Source organism: Acinonyx jubatus, chromosome D1 (assembly GCF_027475565.1).
Source record: "Acinonyx jubatus isolate Ajub_Pintada_27869175 chromosome D1, VMU_Ajub_asm_v1.0, whole genome shotgun sequence".
In the NCBI taxonomy this organism is placed as follows: Eukaryota; Metazoa; Chordata; class Mammalia; order Carnivora; family Felidae; genus Acinonyx; species Acinonyx jubatus.
In genome coordinates this window covers 106,078,970-106,099,300 of record NC_069390.1, presented here as the reverse complement: position 1 = coordinate 106,099,300, position 20,331 = coordinate 106,078,970, and the positions used below count along the sequence as shown (strand labels likewise).

Below are 20,331 nucleotides of genomic sequence, written 5' to 3'. Positions count from 1 at the left end.
TTATTCTCTTTTTGTTTTGCCTGGAGTTGTGAGATCTAGCCCTCTGGAAGTCTCAGCTGAAAGCCCTGGGTGTTTCCAGAGCCCTTCCCCTCTGGCAAGTTCTGAACCTCATAGCTCTGAGGCTGCCAGGGTCTCTGCTCAGCTCTCAGCTTCCTGGATGTTGCTTTTTGTTTGTTTTCAGTCATTTTGCTTTGTGTGCGTGTGTGTGTGTGTGTGTGTGTGTGTGTGTGTGTGTGTGTGTGTGTGTTGAGTTTAGGAGTTCCTCCCACTTTTCATGGGAAGATCCTATGAAGAATTTAAGATTCAGTGTTTTATGGTTCCTGCTCTCAAGGATCTTGGGCTGATGTGTGTAGGCCTCAGGGTGTTACTCCCAATTCTTATCTGTCTTGCAAATCAACAGATGCTTTGAGGGGAAGGTGGGGATGAATGTGGGGATGAATATGGGGCTTGCCTCAGGGCATGTCTGTTTTCTTTTTTAGCACCTCAAGTCCTAGCTGCCTTGGTTGATCTCTGATGCCTTCAGTTTTTTTGATTTATATTTAATCCAGCTTTCATTGTTAGTGCTACAGGCCAAAGAATGAATCTGAATCAAACAATACCTTTATGACAGGAAGGATAGCTTTTTAATCTTAAAAGTTTTAGGAGCCAGTGATGATTATTCTAGATCCATGGTTTCATTAGGATTTGCAAAATTGTGATGATCCAATTCTAGTTCTGACTCCTAAGAAGTTCTCTTTTGGGGTATATGTATGTGTGTGTATGAGAAATTTGTTGGAGAGCCATGCTGTTGCTAATCATTTCTTATTCTAATTTTTTTTTTTTTGGTGGGGTCTGGATTTCAAAGTTAACCAATGTGGCATGTTTTTAATGTATTTCCTCCTCTTATTTTCATAAGCACCCCTGCCACTTTGGAACAGAACTACATAGTTTGCGAGCTGCAGCAAAAAATAAGTGTGTTGTATTCCTTTTTGAGAAGCCACCTGAAGAAGAAAAGTATTGTATTTTTCTCCAGTTGTAAAGAGGTACTGAATGATTAAGTAATTCTTGTTGAATCATCCCTTTTAAAATAGCAAATTTCAGTTAGATAAAAAGCAATTTCTTCTATTCTGATAAATACAGTGCTAGATGTGGTGAGGAACATGATAGATAAGCATGGTGTCCATCCGTGAATATTGGCAGATCACGCCATTGAATGACTGGATGAACTGCAGGTGTTTATAATCTGACTCCCACCCTCTTGGAATTCTTACCTGAATGTGCCATTTATTTCCATGCCTCGGTGTCCTTGATCATGGTGATCTCTGGAGTGCCCTGCCTGCACCCCTTTACACTAATGCTGAGGGAGTGTTGAATGTCCTTTAAGGCTAAGCTCAAATGTTACATCTGGAGGTCCCTCTCCAGTATTGCCAATCCCTGTGTTATAATCAGCTGTTTTCTCTCCTCTCCTTCTAGAGTGTTTATGTGTTTAATTCAGTTACACATTTCTTTAACATTAGTCATTTGCTATGAATAAAGGATTCAGTGATAAATAAGGAAACTTAGTCTCTTCCCTTAAAGAGGGAGGGACCTTGATTTTTATGTTCCTTTCTTCTCTATATTTCAGATTACTTAATGATATATAGTTGTTGGCATATAGTAGGTGGATTCTAGGTTTATAGTTTTTTGAGTGCTTAGCCTGATAAATATGCCAGTGAGTTTCTCTCCAGCTTACAGGGAAGATAATAGTGGTCTGTCTGTTGTACTCTGTCCTTTTTTTGGTGCATACTCTTTTTAGGAAACCTCTTCAGTCCCATGGTTTTAAGTGCCATCTGTGTTCTAACAACTGCCGAATTGACATCTCAAGCTCTGACCGCTCTCCTGAGCCCAGGACTTGTGTATCCACTTGAATACTAGAGATTTCCTGTTGAGTGTCTTGAGATTTCCTGTTGAGTATCTCAAGTTTAAAGTATGAAAAATGATTTAAGATTTCCTATCCTGAAGATCTTTTCTGTCCATCTCAGATGACTGAATCCTTAATTATCGCACGTCTTCATCTCATAGTCAATATATTGGTAACTCTCATTAGCTCGACCACCTCTCATTACACCTCAGGCCAAAACTAAATCTCACACATGCTTGACTTTCTCCTAATCCTGGCTGCTGTCTTCATTCTCGCACTTTCCTTCCTTATAGTTATCACACATTCTAGCCAGAGTGATCTTGGGAAGTCATCCACCTCACCGAGTTTTGTCAAGAGCAGGAATCCAAGGACAGTTTTGATTCAGGAGATGCAGACTGCAGCAAGTTTTCATGGACTCAGTTGACACTTCCTGAGTGCATATGTACTTTTTTGAGATTGGTTTGCCTGAGGGTGCATCTGTCGTCCGCAGGTTCACCTTTCCCCTCTCCCCTTCTCATGGTGGCCCTTTTAAACCTGCAGAACAAAGCCATGAGTCCGTCTGTCTGTACTCTTACTGGTGCATTGTCTCAGGCCATTAGAGCCTTCCTAGCACCAAGGGTTTCGTTGTTTGGAAAGTGAATGGCTCTGAGAACATGGTACCAAGTTGTTCTGCAGTTCACTGGCCTTACCATTCTTTGCTTTGTTGTTGTTGTTGTTTATTTATTTATTTTGAGAGCGTGAGAAAAAGAGTCCCAAACGGGCTCCATGCTCGGTGCGGTGCCTGATGTGGGGTTCAATCTCATGACCTTAAGATCATGACCTGAGCCGATATCAAGAGTCGGACACTTAACTGACTGAGCCACCCAGATGCCCATCAACCATTCTTAACTTTTAACAAAATTTGTGAGGAGACTTAATGGACTTAATAGCTGATGGGATTGTTATAAATTTTATCTGTCATGGTTTTGACCTATTTTATAGGAGTTAAAAGAGTTAAGTTTCCTTCTAGTACATTTTCTTTTTTTCTTTAAAAAAAAAATTTTTTTTTTTACGTTTATTTTATTTTTGAGAGACAGAGCACACATGGGGGAGGGGCAGAGAAAGAATGAGATACAATATATGAAGCAGGCTCTAGGCTCTGAGCTGTCCGCACAGAGCCCGACACGGGGCTCGAACTCACAAACTGTGAGATCATGACCTGAGCTGAAGTCGGACGTTTAACTGACTGAGCCACCTAGGTGCCCCTACATTTTATTTTTTAAATTTACTTTTTAAATTCCAGTGTAATTTACATATAGTGTTATATTAGTTTCAGGTTTATGACATAGTGATTCAGTAATTCTGTATATTACTCAGTGCTTACATGGTAAGTGTACTTAATCCCCCTTCACCTATTTCACCTACCTCCCCTCTGGTAACCACCAGTTCTCTGTATTTAAGAGTGTTTTTTTTCTTTGTTTTTTGTCTTTTGTTTGCTTGTTTTTTAGGTTTCACTTAAGTGAAATCATGGTACAAATCTTTCTCTGACTTATCTCACTTAGTATTGTTCCTTCCAGCTCCATCCATGTTGTGGCAAATGTCAAGATTTCATTTTTTATGCCCATGTAATATTTCATTGTGTGTGTGTATGTATGTGTATGTGTTTATCCATTCATCTTTGGATGGACACTGTGCAGCTTCCTTATCTTCGCTATTGTAAACAGTGCTGCAGTAAACATAGGGGTGCGTATATCTTTTGGAGTTAGTGTTTTTGTTTTCTTCAGATAAATACCCAGAAGTAGAATTACTGGATCATATGGTAGTTCTATTTTTAATTTTTTGAGGAACCTCCATACTGTTCTCCACAGCGATTGCACCAGTCTGCATACCCACCAGCAGTGCACAAGCGTCCTTCGAGTCCAATTTTCTGTAATTTCATGAAGGGATTTTCTTAATGTGCACATTAGAAAGAGAAAATAGGAATAAAATGATGCTTTACTCTGCCTCAGTCTACCATTCAAGTAGTATTTATTTATTAATATGTAAACCAAAGAGGAATAGAGCCAATAATCAGCTCCATTTACTTCCATTTATGAAGAGCTATAATAACTTCCAGTGTTGTATAACAAAATTATTGTGTCTATCAGTATTTCTTGTTTTGTTTTTTTTCAAATTCTAACATTTCTTGTTCTGGTCAGTTATATACTAATGTAGTAATAGCTTAGTCTGAGAATTTTTAATAGCTTTATGGCCACAGGAGATTAGAAATTAAAACTGATATTCAGTGTTTTATAGTAGAAAGTCATAAATATTGATAAGATAATCAAAAGACTTTGAAGCATAAAACTATTAAGATAAAATTCCGTGGGGTCAGGAAATTGCCATGAAAGTTCAAGGAGGAGAAGAAATGCAAAATTTCTTTCTCTTGAGGATTTTATTTTGTGTTCACTTTTTTTTAGACTTGATTTTTGGGGCGCCTGGGTGGCTCAGTCGGTTGGGCGTCCGACTTCAGCTCAGGTCACGATCTCACGGTCCGTGAGTTCGAGCCCCGCGTCGGGCTCTGGGCTGATGGCTCAGAGCCTGGAGCCTGTTTCCGATTCTGTGTCTCCCTCTCTCTCTGCCCCTCCCCAGTTCATGCTCTGTCTCTCTCTGTCCCAAAAATAAATACATGTTTAAAAAAAAAATAAAAAAAAAATTTAAAGACTTGATTTTTTTATAGCAGTTTGAGGGTCACAGCAAAGTTGAGGGGCTCTCTTTCACAGAGGCATGGCCTTCGTAATCTTTACATATTTTAAAAATGATCGTAGGTATCAGATCGCTCTGCTACTTAGAATCTACTGGATATGTGTGTAAGAAGTTTGTTTTAAATTCTCCATATTTACGATATATCAGAAATTACATTTTTTGCAACTCATTACACTTGAAAAAATGTCAGCTGTCAAGTTGAAATGTAAGGGGAGCATTTTTTACAAAGTTTTAAAAATTTTCATTTATTTTGAAAGAGACATAGTGAGCAGGAGAGGGGCAGAGAGAGAGGGAGACAGAATCCAAAGCAGGCTCTGCGATGTCAGTGTCCAGAGCCCGATGTGACATGCCGGGCTCGAACTCACAAAGTGTGAGATCATGAGCTGAGCCAAAGTCAAGGGTTGAATGCTTAACCGACTGAGCCACCCAGGCGCCCCTAAGGGCAGCATATTAAAAAAAAATTCTTACAGGAAATAATGTGAGCAAAAAGTGCTCGAAGACCACAACTCCAGACTGTGTTTCCCTTTCTCTGCCCTACATTTTTTGTTTGGTGAAACTTGTGCTCCTTAAAGCATGTTTGCTGTTAATCTCCCGAGTTTGCTTGACTGCTGCTGTTATCTGGAAGTACCAAACTCCTTTTTCTGTTACTGCCTAGGTCCAGTACCTGTACCGGGTGTTCTGTCGGCTACGTCCTGGGATCTCTATCCTTGCGCTGCACGGCCGGCAGCAGCAGATGAGAAGGATGGAGGTCTACAATGAATTCGTCCGCAAGAAGGCTGCAGTCCTCTTTGCTACTGACATTGCAGCCAGGGGGCTGGGTGAGAACTTAGAAGAAAAGATTTTGTGGTCATGGCATATGGAATTTGCTTATAAATGGATGGATTTGGGGATTCGTATAGTTACACTCAAATGATTGGGCCTTTTTTTCTTAGAAAAATAAGTAAATTGGTAACCAATATGATTAAGGATACATCAGTGAAAATTTTGGTTGTATTTTCACCTTCTGTGTTTATTGCTTATGGTAATAATCCTAGAATCCTGAGCAGCCCACAGAATCAAAGGTGGATTAAAGGTGTAAAGACACCTTTCTATGTTTCTTTGAAAATTGGAAACTTGATAAAATATTACAACTTACTTAACAAGAAAATTTGAAATCCCATTTTTTCACCAAATGTTTTTATTTTCAAAGCATACTTAATGTGTTTAAAGTTTCAGAAAGCCACTGGGATACCGTTTTACAGCTGGTGGCTTTGTGGTGGTGGGATGGGGTATGGAAGTAATTACAGGAAGTAGAGATCAGAACACATGACAAGAGAGTAAGTAGGTGGTAACTTAAATTGTTCAGTGGCTTTGTTTTATGTTAATTACTGTGGTAGATTTTAAACATACATGAAGAATACATCTAAGGTACCCTCAGGTATATTACCCCGCTTTGACAACCATCTTTTCCATGATCCCCTTTTTCTTCCTGTCTCCTTGATTTTCTTGGAGTTTTTGAAAGTGTATCTCAGACATTATATATGTTCACTCACATGTGACTGGAGGCAGTAGTCAAGTATACATGTTTTTCAAGCTCTCTGGCTTGTATTGTTGTTATACCATGACTTTTGGTAAAATCATCATTTTGTATTTACCTTGTCTGGGCTGTGTGATTGTCTGTTGTGATTGTCTGTATGAGTTTTCTCAAATGTTCTAGCAGATGTCCCATACCTTCTTTGCTACCAGTTCAAACCCGGTCCATTTCTCTCTTCCCTCTCTTGCAAGTTCCATTTCCAGCTCTTACCCACGCTGGTTGCTCCATAAACCTCATGCATATTTGTCATCCTGACACTCTTCTTTCCAGATCTTTCTTCCTCTTCCTTGACTTATCAGCCCTTTTCTCTATTATGGAAATTGATCTAAAATTCTCACAGCAAAATCCCCTAATGACTAAAGGTAGTTCTTTCAAGTAATTGAGAACAGGATATCTGGAAATGAGTGAAAACTTCTGTAGTCAGAAGTGAGAAAAGGGCCTTAGAATCATTAATTTGAATGGAGATGGGAATAGCACGAAAAGTAAAGTTTCCTTCCTTTAAATTGGGAAACCAGTTTTATAGTTCATTAGGAGCCCATGAAAAGTGGGTTCTTTTAGGTTATTAAAATTTTATTATTTGTCTGACACGAAGCAATCTCTTCTGTTTCCGATAGAAAAGAATCTTTGTATTCAAACACTGTCATTGATTTTAGTTCACTCTGTCAATGGAGAATTGTTTATTATCTCTTGGTTCCTGTAGTTAATTTTATTTTTAATAAAGTTCACAGTTGATATCTATCAGTTTGATGTGATGGAAAGTCCTAGTAAATGATAATGTAAAATAAAAATAGTATGGCATGGTAGACCTTGCAACTAGTTTCCTAACTTGATGCTCCTTCTGTTCAGATTTCCCAGCTGTGAATTGGGTTCTTCAGTTTGATTGTCCAGAGGATGCCAACACATACATTCACCGAGCAGGTAGAACTGCCAGGTAGGTGTGCTGGCTCTTTTCTTTGCTGTTGCAATTGGGAGATGTTTGCTCGTGGTAGAATTTTAAATGTTAAGCATCTTTCTGGATAGCATGTGTTAATAATTACCAAAACCTTAGAGTTCTTCCTTTTGCCTCATGTTCCACATTTAAAAACTGATCTTAAGAAAAGAGAGATGGGTAAAGTTACATAAAGATGTTCATCTTACTGACCTGTGTAACGGTTAGGAAATGGAAACAGTCCAAATAATCACAGCAGGGTTATAAGTGATTATGATTGGCCACAGACAGACTGTGTCTTTGGATTTACCTTGTACCATTTATTACCTTATCACAACTGGATGAATATTTATAATGTGGTTATTGGTGAGACATTTGTACTTGATGATGGAAGTACCAACTCTTGGAAGAGACACCAACTCTTGGTCTATCTGGGCAGCAGTTCTGCTTTTTATTAAAAAAAATTTTTTTAATGTTTATTTTTGAGAGAGAGAGAGAGAGAGACAGAGACACAGCCTGAGTGGGGGAGGGGCAGAGAGAGAGAGAGGGAGACACAGAATCCAAAGCAGACTCCAGGCTCCTAGCTGTCAGCACAGAGCCCAGCGCAGGGCTTGAACTCAAGAACTGTGATCATGACCTGAGCCGAGGTCAGACATTTAAACTGACTGAGCTACCCCAGGCGCCCCATGGAAGGATCTTTAGACCCAAGATTTAGACCATCTTCTAAGCAGTGATTTTCCTCCTCTTTTGCTTGCCCTGTGTCCCTTTCAGCAAACAGCCCCAAGTGGCCTCTCTCCCTCATTTGTCTAGTAAATTTCTAGACACTGAAATTTCTTTGAATCCACAGTTTTGGGCAGCTTTAAAGAAGTTTTTTTTTTCTTTTTGGCTGTATCTGGTAGATTTTGTTGCATGTTTTAGCTGCAGTGAAGGTTTTTCATGTCCTTCTGCAGGTGCTGCTTGTCCTTCTGAGAAGTAATTTTTGTAACATGTTTGATTGCTTAAACATTTTTGATTGATTCACATTTATCTTTAAATAAAGATATATAGCCATTAAACATGGGCTATAATAAAAATGCACTCAAACGCATTTCTTTTGACCAGCATGGAGGGAGTGAATATTACAATAGTGAAAGATAAAGCTATTTAAAAATGGAATTTATGGGGGTGCCTGGGTGGCTCAGTTGGTTAAGCGTCCAACTTTAGCTCAGGTCGTGATCTCACAGCTCGTGGGTTTGAGCCCCACGTCGGGCTCTGTGCTGACAGCTCAGCCTGGAGGCTACTTCTGATTCTGTGTCTCCCTCTCTCTCTGCCCCTCCCCTGCTTGTGCTCTGTTTCTCTCTCTGTCTCTCTCTCTCTCAAAAATAAACAAACATTAAAAATAAAAATTTTTAAAATAGAATTTCTGTACTACAGGGTAAAAAGTAAGTCTTTTTATTGTAGTTGACAATATAATTTGAATAAACAGTGGAGTTAGAACTGGGTTCTATATAGTGCTTGTGGTGCTTTTAGACAAACTTGCCTGTAAAGTGGTTACATTTTGGTTTCTAATGGGGTTAAGGAAAAGGGACCTGGGTAGATGAGCAGGCTTGTTTTCCATTTTATAGGAAGATGGGTGGTGATGTCAGTGATCTTTGTGTCGGGTACATGTTTGGGTTATCTTTCGTAGTGAGATGTTCAGAAGTCGTAAGTAGTAGTGGTTGGCGGAATGAGAATTCCTCTGCTGTTTAACTCTTCTCAGTAAACGTGAGGCATGTATGAGTTTGTACCCATGCACACATTTTCCATTTTAGAGAAAGTGGGATGTAGCCTCGCACACAGGCGTGTTAGTGTTAGTTGTACCATGTGGTGTTGACATAGACAGGGGAAACGGATTTCTTTATGGAACACTTATAAATAGCATTTTAAAATTATTCTTCCTTAATGAAGATGATTGGACATCTCATTGCATCAGAAAACAGTTCACCGAAGAGGAATATTTCAGGGTTTTTCGTTCCCAGAGAGGTTGTTAAAAATCTTCTGTAGCTGAACATGCCAGGGTGAACATTAAATTGGTCCTAATGACTGGAGATGAAAAGGAGCTACAACAACATCATGATTGTATTTGAAAAGAAAATACTAATTTGAAAAACTGTTGTAATGCAATTTCTAATGTCATTAATTTTTAAAATACAAGTCTGTTTGATCCCTCATAACCAATTAAAAATGTTTTGAATTGACTCTTTTAGATGAGTAGTCAGTGGAAATGTTTAGGATACGCAATACTTATTTTTTCTTGGGCAGTTTAATAAAAAAATAATGAAATTGCAGTTTAAAAGTTGCCATTAATGGGCTTACAGATAATTAGAAAGTTTCTTGGGCCACGAGACTGAATAATTGAATTGAATAAAGGCTAAATTAGAATTTGAAACTAATTAAAATCCTGTGTTTATGCTGTAATTAAAACTGGGTTGCCAGATAGTGGTTACTTGTGGAAGTGAGCTATAATATATGAATATGGAAAAATGAATTCAGTGCTTTGTGGCAGAATAGCTAAGGTTTGGGGAATCTTTTTTTTCCTTTCAAAGTGTTTTAGCTAAGTGAAAATAGTGATTTAGGCATTTGTCTTGAAGTACTTTGTTTTAATGTATTATTCACTTAAAATTCTCATGATCCTTAGTATTGGGAAAATTTTTGTCTTATTTTCTTTAACCATCCACATCTCTTTTAACAAAACGATCTCCTTTAGAGACAGGGAAGGCAAGGAATAGGAATATAATTTTATCAAGCTGTAATCTGTGGTGCATTACTTAAAAATGATTGTTTTTAGGGCTTGCAGTTTTGGGTACTCAAAAAACCAGGCTCTTCCATTTTCTTAGGAAAATGCCCATTTGAAAATAAAAAATTGGGGAATGGAGAGTAAGTAGGTATACATAGGATACTCCTCTTTTTTTGTTTTTTTTTGAATGTTTTTATTTGGGGAGTAGGAGTCTGTGGATGGAAGATGTGAGTTATATGTAACTGGTCATATGTAAACATTTGGGAGTTTAAATATAAAAAGTGAGAGTCCAGGTTCCTGGAAGCTCAGTAGAGCATGAGACTCTTGATCTCTAGATTGTGAGTTCAAACCCCCCACTGTGACTAGAGCTTACTTTAAAACAAAAGGTGAGTTATATATCAGAGAGAGTGTGTGTATGTATATAATATAAAATATATAATAAAATATATATAATTATATTCCAGCTGAGTCTTGCCTGGCTGCATTTTGTGGCACTCAGACTTTGTGAGTGATTTAGACAGCAGTGTGAGATTCCACTAGGGGGCAGCAGAGGCCAGTTCTTTGCATTGCACACTCATGGCTGCCCTGTAGATCAACAGCAGCAAAGAGGATGCAAAGTAGTTAAAATTTTTGCTGTGATAACTTTGAAGAGTTTATGGTTTGTGGAAAATACTGGTACTTTATGGAAGAGATAATAGATTTTTTAAAAATATCCTTAATTGTTTTGTAAATTGAAATAATAAGAGTGAAAAGACAATTTCCATGAGCATTAATTTACTGAAGCTTACTCTGAATATCTTAGGAATGAGATAAGAGGAATCTTTTGCTAGTGAAAATTTGTGCTTCTTTAAAGCTAAGACTTGGTAAGATCCTAAATTTAGCCTGTTTCTTCTGGATGTACTGGTGCTGCTTTGTTTCTTTACATGACCATCTGCCGTGGTCTGCTACTATTTAGAATTTAAAGTTTTTTTTTTTTTTTAAAGGGAAAAACCAATTTTTTATTTTGTATCAAGAAGCAATGAGCTGGGGTAGTGTAGGGCCAAAATAGTTACAGAGGTAGGTAAGAGGACTGAGCCTTCTCAGTTGTGGGCTAGTTCCAGGCCCTTCCCCCTTGCCCTCCTGCTGTCGCTTCTCAGCAAGGCAGGTAGAGTGATCCTTTTAAACACAAGTCAGATGATGTCAGTCCTCTCAGGGCTTCCTGTTCACTCAGAGTAAAAGCCAATGACCTGATATTATTCAGTCCCCTCCAACCTTACTTTCTATTCCCTGCTTGTCCCTATATTCCACACTGGTCAGACTGTTTCTCCTTTATGCCGACCATGTTCCCTCCACCTCCCCCAGCCCCCTACCCCCAAGGCCTTTACGTTACTGTTTCTTTTGCTGGAATGGTTTTTCCTCAAGTATCTGCATGACTGTCTTTCTTAATCTGCCCCAACTACTCTTCGTAACCTCAGTCTGTATTTTCTTTTTTCCCCATAGCACTTAATATCTTCATGGATAGTAGAGCATTTCCTTATTACAGTGAATCTTTTTCTCTTCACTAGAATGTAGGCTCCATAAAGACTAGGGAAATATGTCTTCTTAATTGATAAACCCTGAGTGCTTAGAACAGGCCTTGGCACAGAGTAGACAGCTGAGATAACACAGTGACTTTCTCAAATCAGACTCATGAATCAGAGCTTCCCTAAAATTAATTATCTCTTGCAGTATAACAGATTATCCCACAACTCAGTGTCTAAAAGCGAGAACTAGATGTTCTCTCCTGGTTTCCGTGGATCGGAAATGCAGGGGTGGCTCGTTTGGGTTCTCTGACTTCTCATCCGCATCCTTGCAGGTCTGGAGCCCAAGTCTGCGGTCATGGTGTCACGCGGTCCTTGAAGGCTCCGCTGGGGCTGGATCCCCTTCCAAGCCCGTTCGTCTGCTTGTTGGTCAGAGGTGCCTCTCAGTTCCTTCCACACCTTTTTTCTTTTCTTGAGACTTTTCATAACAGAGCAGTTGGTTGGCTTCCTCAGAGAGAGCACGAGAGAGAGTAAGAGGGAGTAAGGTGGCGGCAGCGGTGTCTTTTGTGACTTAGAACTTGGAACCCAAACTCCATCTTACCATAGCATCCTAGTGGTCGTACAGATCAGCCTTACTCTGTGTGGGGAGGACCACAAGGCTGTGGATGCCAGAAGGTCCCGATTTTTGGGAGCCGTTTTAGGAGCTGCCTACCACACCTGAAAGCAAACTCTCCTGACAGTTTGAAAGATAAAGGACGGTAATGGCAAGGAATGTGCGAGGCAGGGAGAGGAACCCCGCTGTAGCTCCACAGGGCCATTCTCGTCACCTCAGGGTAGGCTCTGGCCAAGACTGACCTCTCAGTCACTAAGCCACGTGTGCCGTTTATCACTTTCACCGTTGGGCCACCGCTAGGCTCGCTCACATGGCTGACTGCAGAGACCTGTCGCTTGAATCCACAGACTTCAGACAAACCTGGTACATCTGTTATTTAGCATCTCCTGCATGAGGGCTCCCATGCTGGCACGCGGCGTGTTTGTTTCCCCGGAGGCCTGTCGTTAGTCTGTTTATGAGGAGATTTGACCGTGTCACTTTTTTTCAGCCGGAGGAGTCTCCGTGTCCTTCCCTGTCATTCCCACAGGGAGCGAGCGGGTTGTGACCTAACCGTTTACTTGGTAACTCTCAGGTCTCTGTTGAGTGAACAGATGGAAGAGCTCAGTCAGTCTTTATACCAGTCTGGTGGGAGAGGCCTGTTTGTCAGGAAACGACTTCTCAGGCTTGCGAGGTAAAATGTGTCTAAGATCCCTTGGGAAATACCAGGACTGAGATGTGTCCTCAGGTCTCTCTGACCCCGCAGCTCCTGTTCTTGCCAGTGTGCCCCAAAGCAGATGTTTTCAGTTAGTGAAAACAACTAGTGGCTGCTGCTCCCAGGCAGGGTTTCCATAAGGCGAGAAAGCCAGGTGCTTGGAGAAGGAGGGTAGGTATCCTTCTTTAAACTTGCTGTCATTTGTGATCATGAAGGCCAACTAAAAATATATGCACTTTCCTTCTTTATTTGGATTATTAGAGGCAGATATCCCATAGTTGATCAACACTATCCTGGAAAGTCAAGAAATTTAGGTTTGGATCTAGCTCTGTCACCTGCTGGCTTTGTACCTTTTGATCAGTTCTTAATCTCTTTAAGCCTCAGTTTCTTCTCCTGGCATTAATCATCTCTTTCAGTAGTTTCCAGAAAGTGATTTCAGGTAGTATAATTTTTAGGTACCACTTTTATGTGTTTTCTTCTTGTTTTTAATGTATTAAAACTTAGTCTTGTTTTTAAGTTCTGGGGACAGAATTGATAGAGTCTAATGATTTCTGCCTTTTCTGTGTGAACTCCCTAAATCCTTGTTCTTACTCAGTTTGCTAGAAGCTTTCCGTGCAACACATATTAGCCAACTTGGTTTTTTTTTTTTTTTTTAATTTTTATGAACTTTGTCAAACTGTTGAGCCTATTATGGTGTACCTGTTTGTATTTCCAAAATCTTATGCTGCATATGACTTTATTTTACCCAGAATATTTCCCGGTCTGTCCTTTTCTCTTTTAAATCTAGTGTAGAGTCTTTAGATAGGATTCTGTGAGTCAGAGATGCCTCTTTTCCTGGAATAAGCTCTCCTCTGTACCACACTGTGCAGGAGGAACAGAACGTTTAAGTGTGATTCCTGTGGCCTGTCTGTATGCATCTGCTTGGCTGATGCCCTGTTGAACCTCAGTGACAGGTGCTCTTGGGGCTGGTTGCCACTTGAGGCTAAGGTGTAGGAGGACAGAAGGAGATGCAGGGAGGAGGGAAAAGAAGGGCTGTGGAATAGCAGAGTGTGGCCAACAGTTGTCTCTCTTTCTCTATCTCTTGATGATACTTCTATTGTGAACAAAGGCTAGTATGTTAAGAATCACAGGTATAGAACTTTAGGTTCTGAAGGAACCTGAATCATCTCTTTCATCATCTAAGTGGCTCAGGTGGTTAAGTGTCCAACTCTGGCTCAGGTCATGATCTTGCGGTTCGTGAGTTTGAGCCCCGCATTAGGCTCTCCGCTGTCAGTGCAGAGCCCACTTTGGATCTTCTGTCTGCCCCCTCCATGCCGTGCACACTGTCTTTCTCTCTCTCTCTCAAAAATAAACATATAATGAAATTTTTTAAAAAAGTATATAACTTATAAATAAGAATGTAATATATGGTGATAAAATGACTCATTGTCCAGGGTTATAAAACTAATGAATAGTACAGCTAGGGCTTGAATTCAGTTCTTTAGACTCCAAATCCAGTGTTCTATCTGCTTACACAACTTCTGGTGGTTTTTTGCATCTGTTTACTCATCAGATATTTGGTGAGCAGCTTTTAGGTACAAATGTATGGTAGGTATGGAACATGCATTCATATATGTCCTCAAATTTACTAATTGAGGTAAGGAAGTACCCTAATATTAATAGTACTAAGATGTGTTAAATGAAGTAAGAATGACACAAAGATGTAGATTTTGAAAGCACATATGTTTTCATTTTTTACTTCATAAGGACTTTTGTTATAAAAATAGTGCTTATTCACTATATAGATTCTATCTTTTTTAATGTTTTATTTTGAGAGAGAGAGGAAGAGAGTGGGAGGGGCAGAGAGAGAGGGAGACACAGAATCTGAAGCAGGTTCGAGGCTCTGAGCTGTCAGCATAAAGCCTGATGTAGGGCTCTGACCTGAGCCAAAGTTGGACGCTTAACTGACTGAGCCACCCAGGTGCCCCTCACTATGTAGATTCTAGACATTGGCAGAACCTACCAGCTACATCATACCACCTAGAGAAATTTTCATGTATGTTGTATATATATTTTTAAAATTACAAAAAGGGAATTATTCTAAATAGAATCTCTTACACCCTGCTCTGTAACTTGGAGAACCAGACCGGGAGAACTGAGAATGGCCAGGCAGTTGTGAGCCCTGGCAGATCTTGCTGAATGGGCAAAATTTAAGGGACACTTAAAGTGTTAGCTAGAATGGAGTTTACGTGTTGAGGAGAAGGCATTGGAATAGCTGAGGACTAGTGGTTACAGGGTGGAACGCAGATTAGTGCCAGAACAGCAGGGCTTTTCCTCCTTCCTTTGGTCAGTTTGTTTTGAGGTTAAAATTACCAGTGGGACCCAGAAGTCAGTGGTCTGGGTCTCTCACGTTGAGCTAGAAATGCCAGTGAGCTGTATGTAGCATGTGAAGGCAGACAATTGTGATCAACCTATTAGGGGTCTGTATAGCTGATAGAGGTAATGAACTGCAAGTTTAAAGCCTCTGATATGCAATGATTAGCTGGAGATTTTTGTTTTTGTTTCGTATTTCTGTTTTTTTGTGGGTGTTTTTGGATAATTTCTTGGTCTTCCCAGATATTTGCCCTCTCTACCAATTGCTTGTGTAAAAAAGATTGGCAAATTAATGTAAAATGAAGTTCTTCCTAAATTCTAAAGGGCTACGTAAATGTAACGTACTACTACAGATGGTGAAAATGAGATTTTTGTTGTTGTTGTGTTTCAGTTGCAGGGCTTTTATTTGGTGCCTGCAATGTTTCTTATAATAAACTGTGTATTATGGAATTCCAAAATGTAGATCTTGTGAAGAACGTTTATTTCTCTTTATATATATACTAAGCCTCAGTCCTTGGATATTGCTTTTGAAATATAAAAAGCTAGCTCATGAGTAAATAGACTATCCGTGTAAGCATTTGAAAGAAAAAAAATGTGCTTCTGCCTTCTTTTCAAATGTGCAGAGCCCACTTTGGATCTTCTGATATTTTTAAAATGAAAGCTTACTGGAAATTCTTGGGTGTTGGTGTGTAGGAGATAATTTGTGCTTTCTGTATGTTGTTTTAGGGAAAAGATGTGTGTGATGTTCAATAGGTAAAGTGGCCAGTTATGATCTTTTCTGTAGATGCTTGCCTTATGGGGTTCGACTTTGGACATTTTTTTCCATTTTCCTTTGGGAATTTTGTTCTTCTAAATTCCAGTGTTGTACTCTGTCTTAACCTTGTGCAGATCTTTGTGTCTGTTGGCCATAGTTGTAAAAGGTTTGGATATGGCCCATGTGTGGCTTGAATCCTGATCTATTCTTCCAGATTATTCTTGGGTACCTGAATGGTATAATGATTAAGTATAATGATTAGGCTTATTATTCTTGTTTATTCGTCCATCTGAAGATCCAAGGGCTTCAGGGAATGCTGTTTTGATACCTTAGAGATTTCTGTTAACCCCTTTGCCCCTGTTCTGGCGCACATTATGTAGGCCTGGTGGCATGTTTATTTTCTCTCTCCATCTCTGAATTTGGATATAGAATGTTAAAGACATCGATTACCCTTTAAGCCACCCATACCCATCTCCCTTCTTCCTAATTGTTCCTCTCTGGGCCACATGAGATAAGCTTTCTTACTTCTGAAGATAATTGACCTCATCTCAAGAGTTTGGCTACCTTGAGGGCATTTTGATATAGTGCACAGCGCGGTAGTCATTATTAACCGATATCTGTCCCCTTTGCCTTTAACCTGTTGTTGGTGAGATCTGGGAGCTTCAGAAGTTGAGATGTCTCTCAGATACCTTGTTTGCTCTGGGTTTTGCCTCACTACTTCATATGATAGTGATTCCTGCCTTCACAGATGGTTTAATCCAATACTGCTTAGGGGAATGCTTTTTCATGTTTCTTCATAGTAAATGATGTTGAAACATTTTGAGTTGTAGTAGGTGTTGAAATACAGTGAGGAAGGTATTTGGTACTAGTTTCTCATTTATGAAACAGTAAAAGCTTTACTCTATCTCCTGTTAAATACCCATGCATGAGAAACCCCAGAAAAAGCTAATCAGCCTGAAGAAGACAAAACTATCCACTGGACTCTCGTCAGATGCTGCCTTTTCTCCCTGGAAAACTGGATTCTCCCCTAATGTTTGACTAATTGCTAATTTTTTAGATCTCTGCTCTTAGACGCCATTTGCCCAGGGCAGTTTTCTTGACACCGAGACAGCATTCAGTGGAGTTCTCTGTTACGGTTTTATAGCTTCCTGTACACTTACTAACACTCCTACCCCTTTTTTGTTATTGGATGTTTTGGTATCTGTCCCTAATAGTCTGTAAGCTCTGTAACAGCCACAACTATGTCAGTTTTAGTGCCTGGCATTTAGTGGCCCCTTAAATTTTTTTTTTTAATATATGAGTTAAAGATAAATTTTAGCACTTCGGATATGTTTTATTTCCTACTTTTCTGTGTGTGTACTCATAAAGGTGTATACATATATGTAGATATTTCTATAAAGATATTACCCTGGAATTTCACCTTGCTTGTTGGAGTAGAGTTTTAAAATCAGCATGATGTGAAATTGCCCTTCCATCTTTATCGTACATAGAATAAGTCAACACAATTTTTCCCTCCAGCGTTCATTGATAAAATTGTGTACAGTGGTATTCTGTCTCTCTATACACAGCCATCCAGAGTTCTCCAGAACCAGACTCTGATGTACCCATCTGGCAGTCCTCCCTGCTGTCCACTTGGTTACCTGGGTCGGTTCGGTTGGGTTTCTCCTATCTTAAGTTAGCTAAGTTTGCCCTATGTTTTCTGGTTTCCACTCCTTAGTTCATGCCATTCTCCCGCTTTGGAAGACCCTATCTTTTCCCTTTCTGTTCACCTTCAAGGTCCTCCTCAAATTCTACCTGGCCCTGACCCACTCTGAGTTGTCTTTTTCCTCTTCTGAGTTTTTGCCATTTATTGCCCCTGGTCGTCCTTTGACATTTAGTAATGTTACCATGTTGGGGATGTTGTCTTGATTTTGTGTGTGTTTGTGTTTTCTAGTCAGCTAGATTGTTTGACCACTGAAGACAGAAATACTCTTCTGTTTCTTTGTGTTCTTCACAGTTTAGGCCTGGCACAAAGTTTTCACTAAATAATTTATTTGGTTTTAACTATAAAAAGTTGCTCCTCACATTTTATAGCATGAACCTTGAATAGAGTGCTTTGATGAGAATATTTTTCATTTTGTGTCTTTAAAAAACATTCTACGAATATCCAGTTCTGTTTTGTCTTACTGCCTGCACGTAATGGCTGACCTTGAGTTATAGGGGAGTCTGTATGCAAGTAGCACAAGAGGTTTAGTAGCTGTGGGTGCATTGTGGCCCAGTTACGTCGAAATTTCTGGTGGTACAGCATGAAATAAGAATTTTACTAGGTGAGGGAAGAGAATGGATTGGAGGATAGCTTTTCACTTGAGCAGAGATCCATTTCTTAAAACTATAGCACTGTTTTCTGAAAACAGTGCTATTCCCAAGGTATAAAATCCCCAGAAAGATGATTTGATTCCTTAATACAGTGGGTGCCATGTTCTTACATGACTAACTGTAACCTAATACTCTCATGGCTTAAATGAGAAATTGCTACAGAGATCTATTTAAGAAATTCCTTTTAATTGATTTGTTTCTTAGGATCTGGCTCTCCTACCTTGGTATAGCCTAAAAGTCACTTGGAATTGTAACTAGTAGTGGAATGTTGAAAAAGATGCTCAGAGCCCTCGTTGTCTGTCGTCACAGAAGTGAACAAAATGGCATTCCTAATATTTACTAATTAGGTGAACTTGCTTCTTTGTTACCTATTTGTCAGACTGTTGAAATGTAAAATGCAGATTGCACTGATGTGGAAGAGATTGTTTGTTTGTTTAGGTACAAAGAGGATGGTGAAGCTTTATTAATTTTACTTCCCTCCGAAGAAAAAGGGATGGTGCAGCAGCTTCTCCAGAAGAAAGTGCCTGTGAAGGAAATCAGGTAAGAACTGTTGGGTGTGTTGAAGTTACCGTTGGGAGAACGGAGGTGCAGAATCATCATGCTGAGTTATGTACACTTCATTCCCTCCTCCCTCTCGTCTTCCACTGTCTGCTTTGTGACTTTTTTTGTTTGCTAGTGTTCTTCTAAACACGTTTCCTGGAAGACTGTTAATGCAGAAAATAAGATGAAATGGAGAACTTGTTAGCTTCAGCAGGCATTGATTGTTGAAAAGATTATACATATTGGATAAAATTTGTAGGGTTGTATGTCCTTTTCAGAGGACTCTGCTGTCCATTGAAGATACTCAGATTGTCAGCAGATTTGATCAGGATCGGAGTTTCATCTGCACTGGGGTCCTTGAAACATCCTGGCTTTACTTGGAGGGAAGATTTGGAGGGTGTTTAGATGGGAAGTGGGGCAGGTGGGTTGGGTAAGGGTTCGATGGAACAAGACTGAGTTGAAATTGTTGAGGCTAAGTGAAAGTTTTCTACCTTTTGTGTCTTTAATTTTATATATGATTTTATAATTAAAGTAAAAACCACCTCGTCCACCTCCATCTACTACTACCCCAGCTTTGCAGGAGCAGAGTGGTTCAGTTTATAATCAGGGAAAAAAGTGGGATTTATTTTGTGAAACACAGACCCTTGTAAGAATTTCATTCTTTCCTGTAGCTTCCCTTGGTGGAGTTAAGTAGCAATTCTGTTACATTGTGCCTGATTTCCAGATAAGGAGACCATTATTTATATCTTTTTGCTCCTTGCTTATTATTTGAAATTGGCTGTATGATATTTGGCTGAAAATGGAAGTACTTACAACAATGACATTAACTTTCATTTATTCTATTGCATGGACAGATCTCCTGTTAGAGTATTTTCTAACATTATGGACCTTAGAAGCAACCAGTGATAATTGAATGTTAACCTTAGTATCTTTCACTTAGCATGGGGCATTTAGAGATGATTTCTGATCTTGATCCTTTCTCCCCCCTGCATTATGCAGAATACCTGAGAGTCACGTTTACGTCTGGTGTAATTTCAGTCTAATCTGGCTCCTACATGAGAAATAATGTTATAGGTTTAAAAATACTGTGGAAGATAGGAAAATGCTATATACTGTTTTCAGTTTCTAAAATTGAGATGTCTAAGTTTAACCTGTATTTTTTTGTTACAAAGAATTAATCCAGAAAAACTTATAGACGTCCAGAAAAAATTGGAATCATTTTTAGCACAAGATCAAGATTTAAAAGAAAGAGCTCAAAGGGTAAGTCGTTGGTAAATTGGATACCTTAGTTGGAATGGAGCATATAATAAAGTTAGAATTCATCATTTTCTACTACTTTACGTTTCATGGTTATGCTTCAGGTAGTCAAGTGGTGCAGTTCACAGATAACCAGAACATTCTTTAACTTTTAAAAAGACTCTGTACCTCGAAGCGTCCGGGTGGCTCAGTCGGTTAAACGTCCAACTCTTGGTTTTGGCTCAGGTCATGATCTCACGGTTTTTAGGATTGATCCCCACATTGGGTTCTGCGCTGGTGGCATGGAGCCTGCTTGGGATTCTCTCTCTCTCTTTGCCCCTCCCTTGCTCACACTCTCTCTTTTTCTCTCAAAATAAATAAATTAACATTTTTAAAAAACTAAAAAAAAAAGATTATGTATTTCTTAGAACT

General features: G+C 39.4%; 1 protein-coding gene across 3 annotated transcripts in view; it reads left to right on the top strand.

The window, feature by feature from the left end:
- Window positions 1-20,331, top strand: part of DDX10 (DEAD-box helicase 10) — a 276,223-nt gene that overhangs the window by 24,189 nt on the left and 231,703 nt on the right. For all 3 annotated transcript variants that reach the window (XR_008290714.1, XM_027036452.2, XM_053204134.1), the window contains exons 7-11: window positions 896-1,022; window positions 5,259-5,421; window positions 7,023-7,107; window positions 18,562-18,663; window positions 19,836-19,923. Coding sequence is in view for 2 of the 3 variants with exons in the window: in XM_027036452.2 (XP_026892253.1) it covers window positions 896-1,022; window positions 5,259-5,421; window positions 7,023-7,107; window positions 18,562-18,663; window positions 19,836-19,923 (565 nt within the window). In the remaining variant the exon portion in view is untranslated. The remainder of the gene's footprint in view (window positions 1-895; window positions 1,023-5,258; window positions 5,422-7,022; window positions 7,108-18,561; window positions 18,664-19,835; window positions 19,924-20,331) is intronic.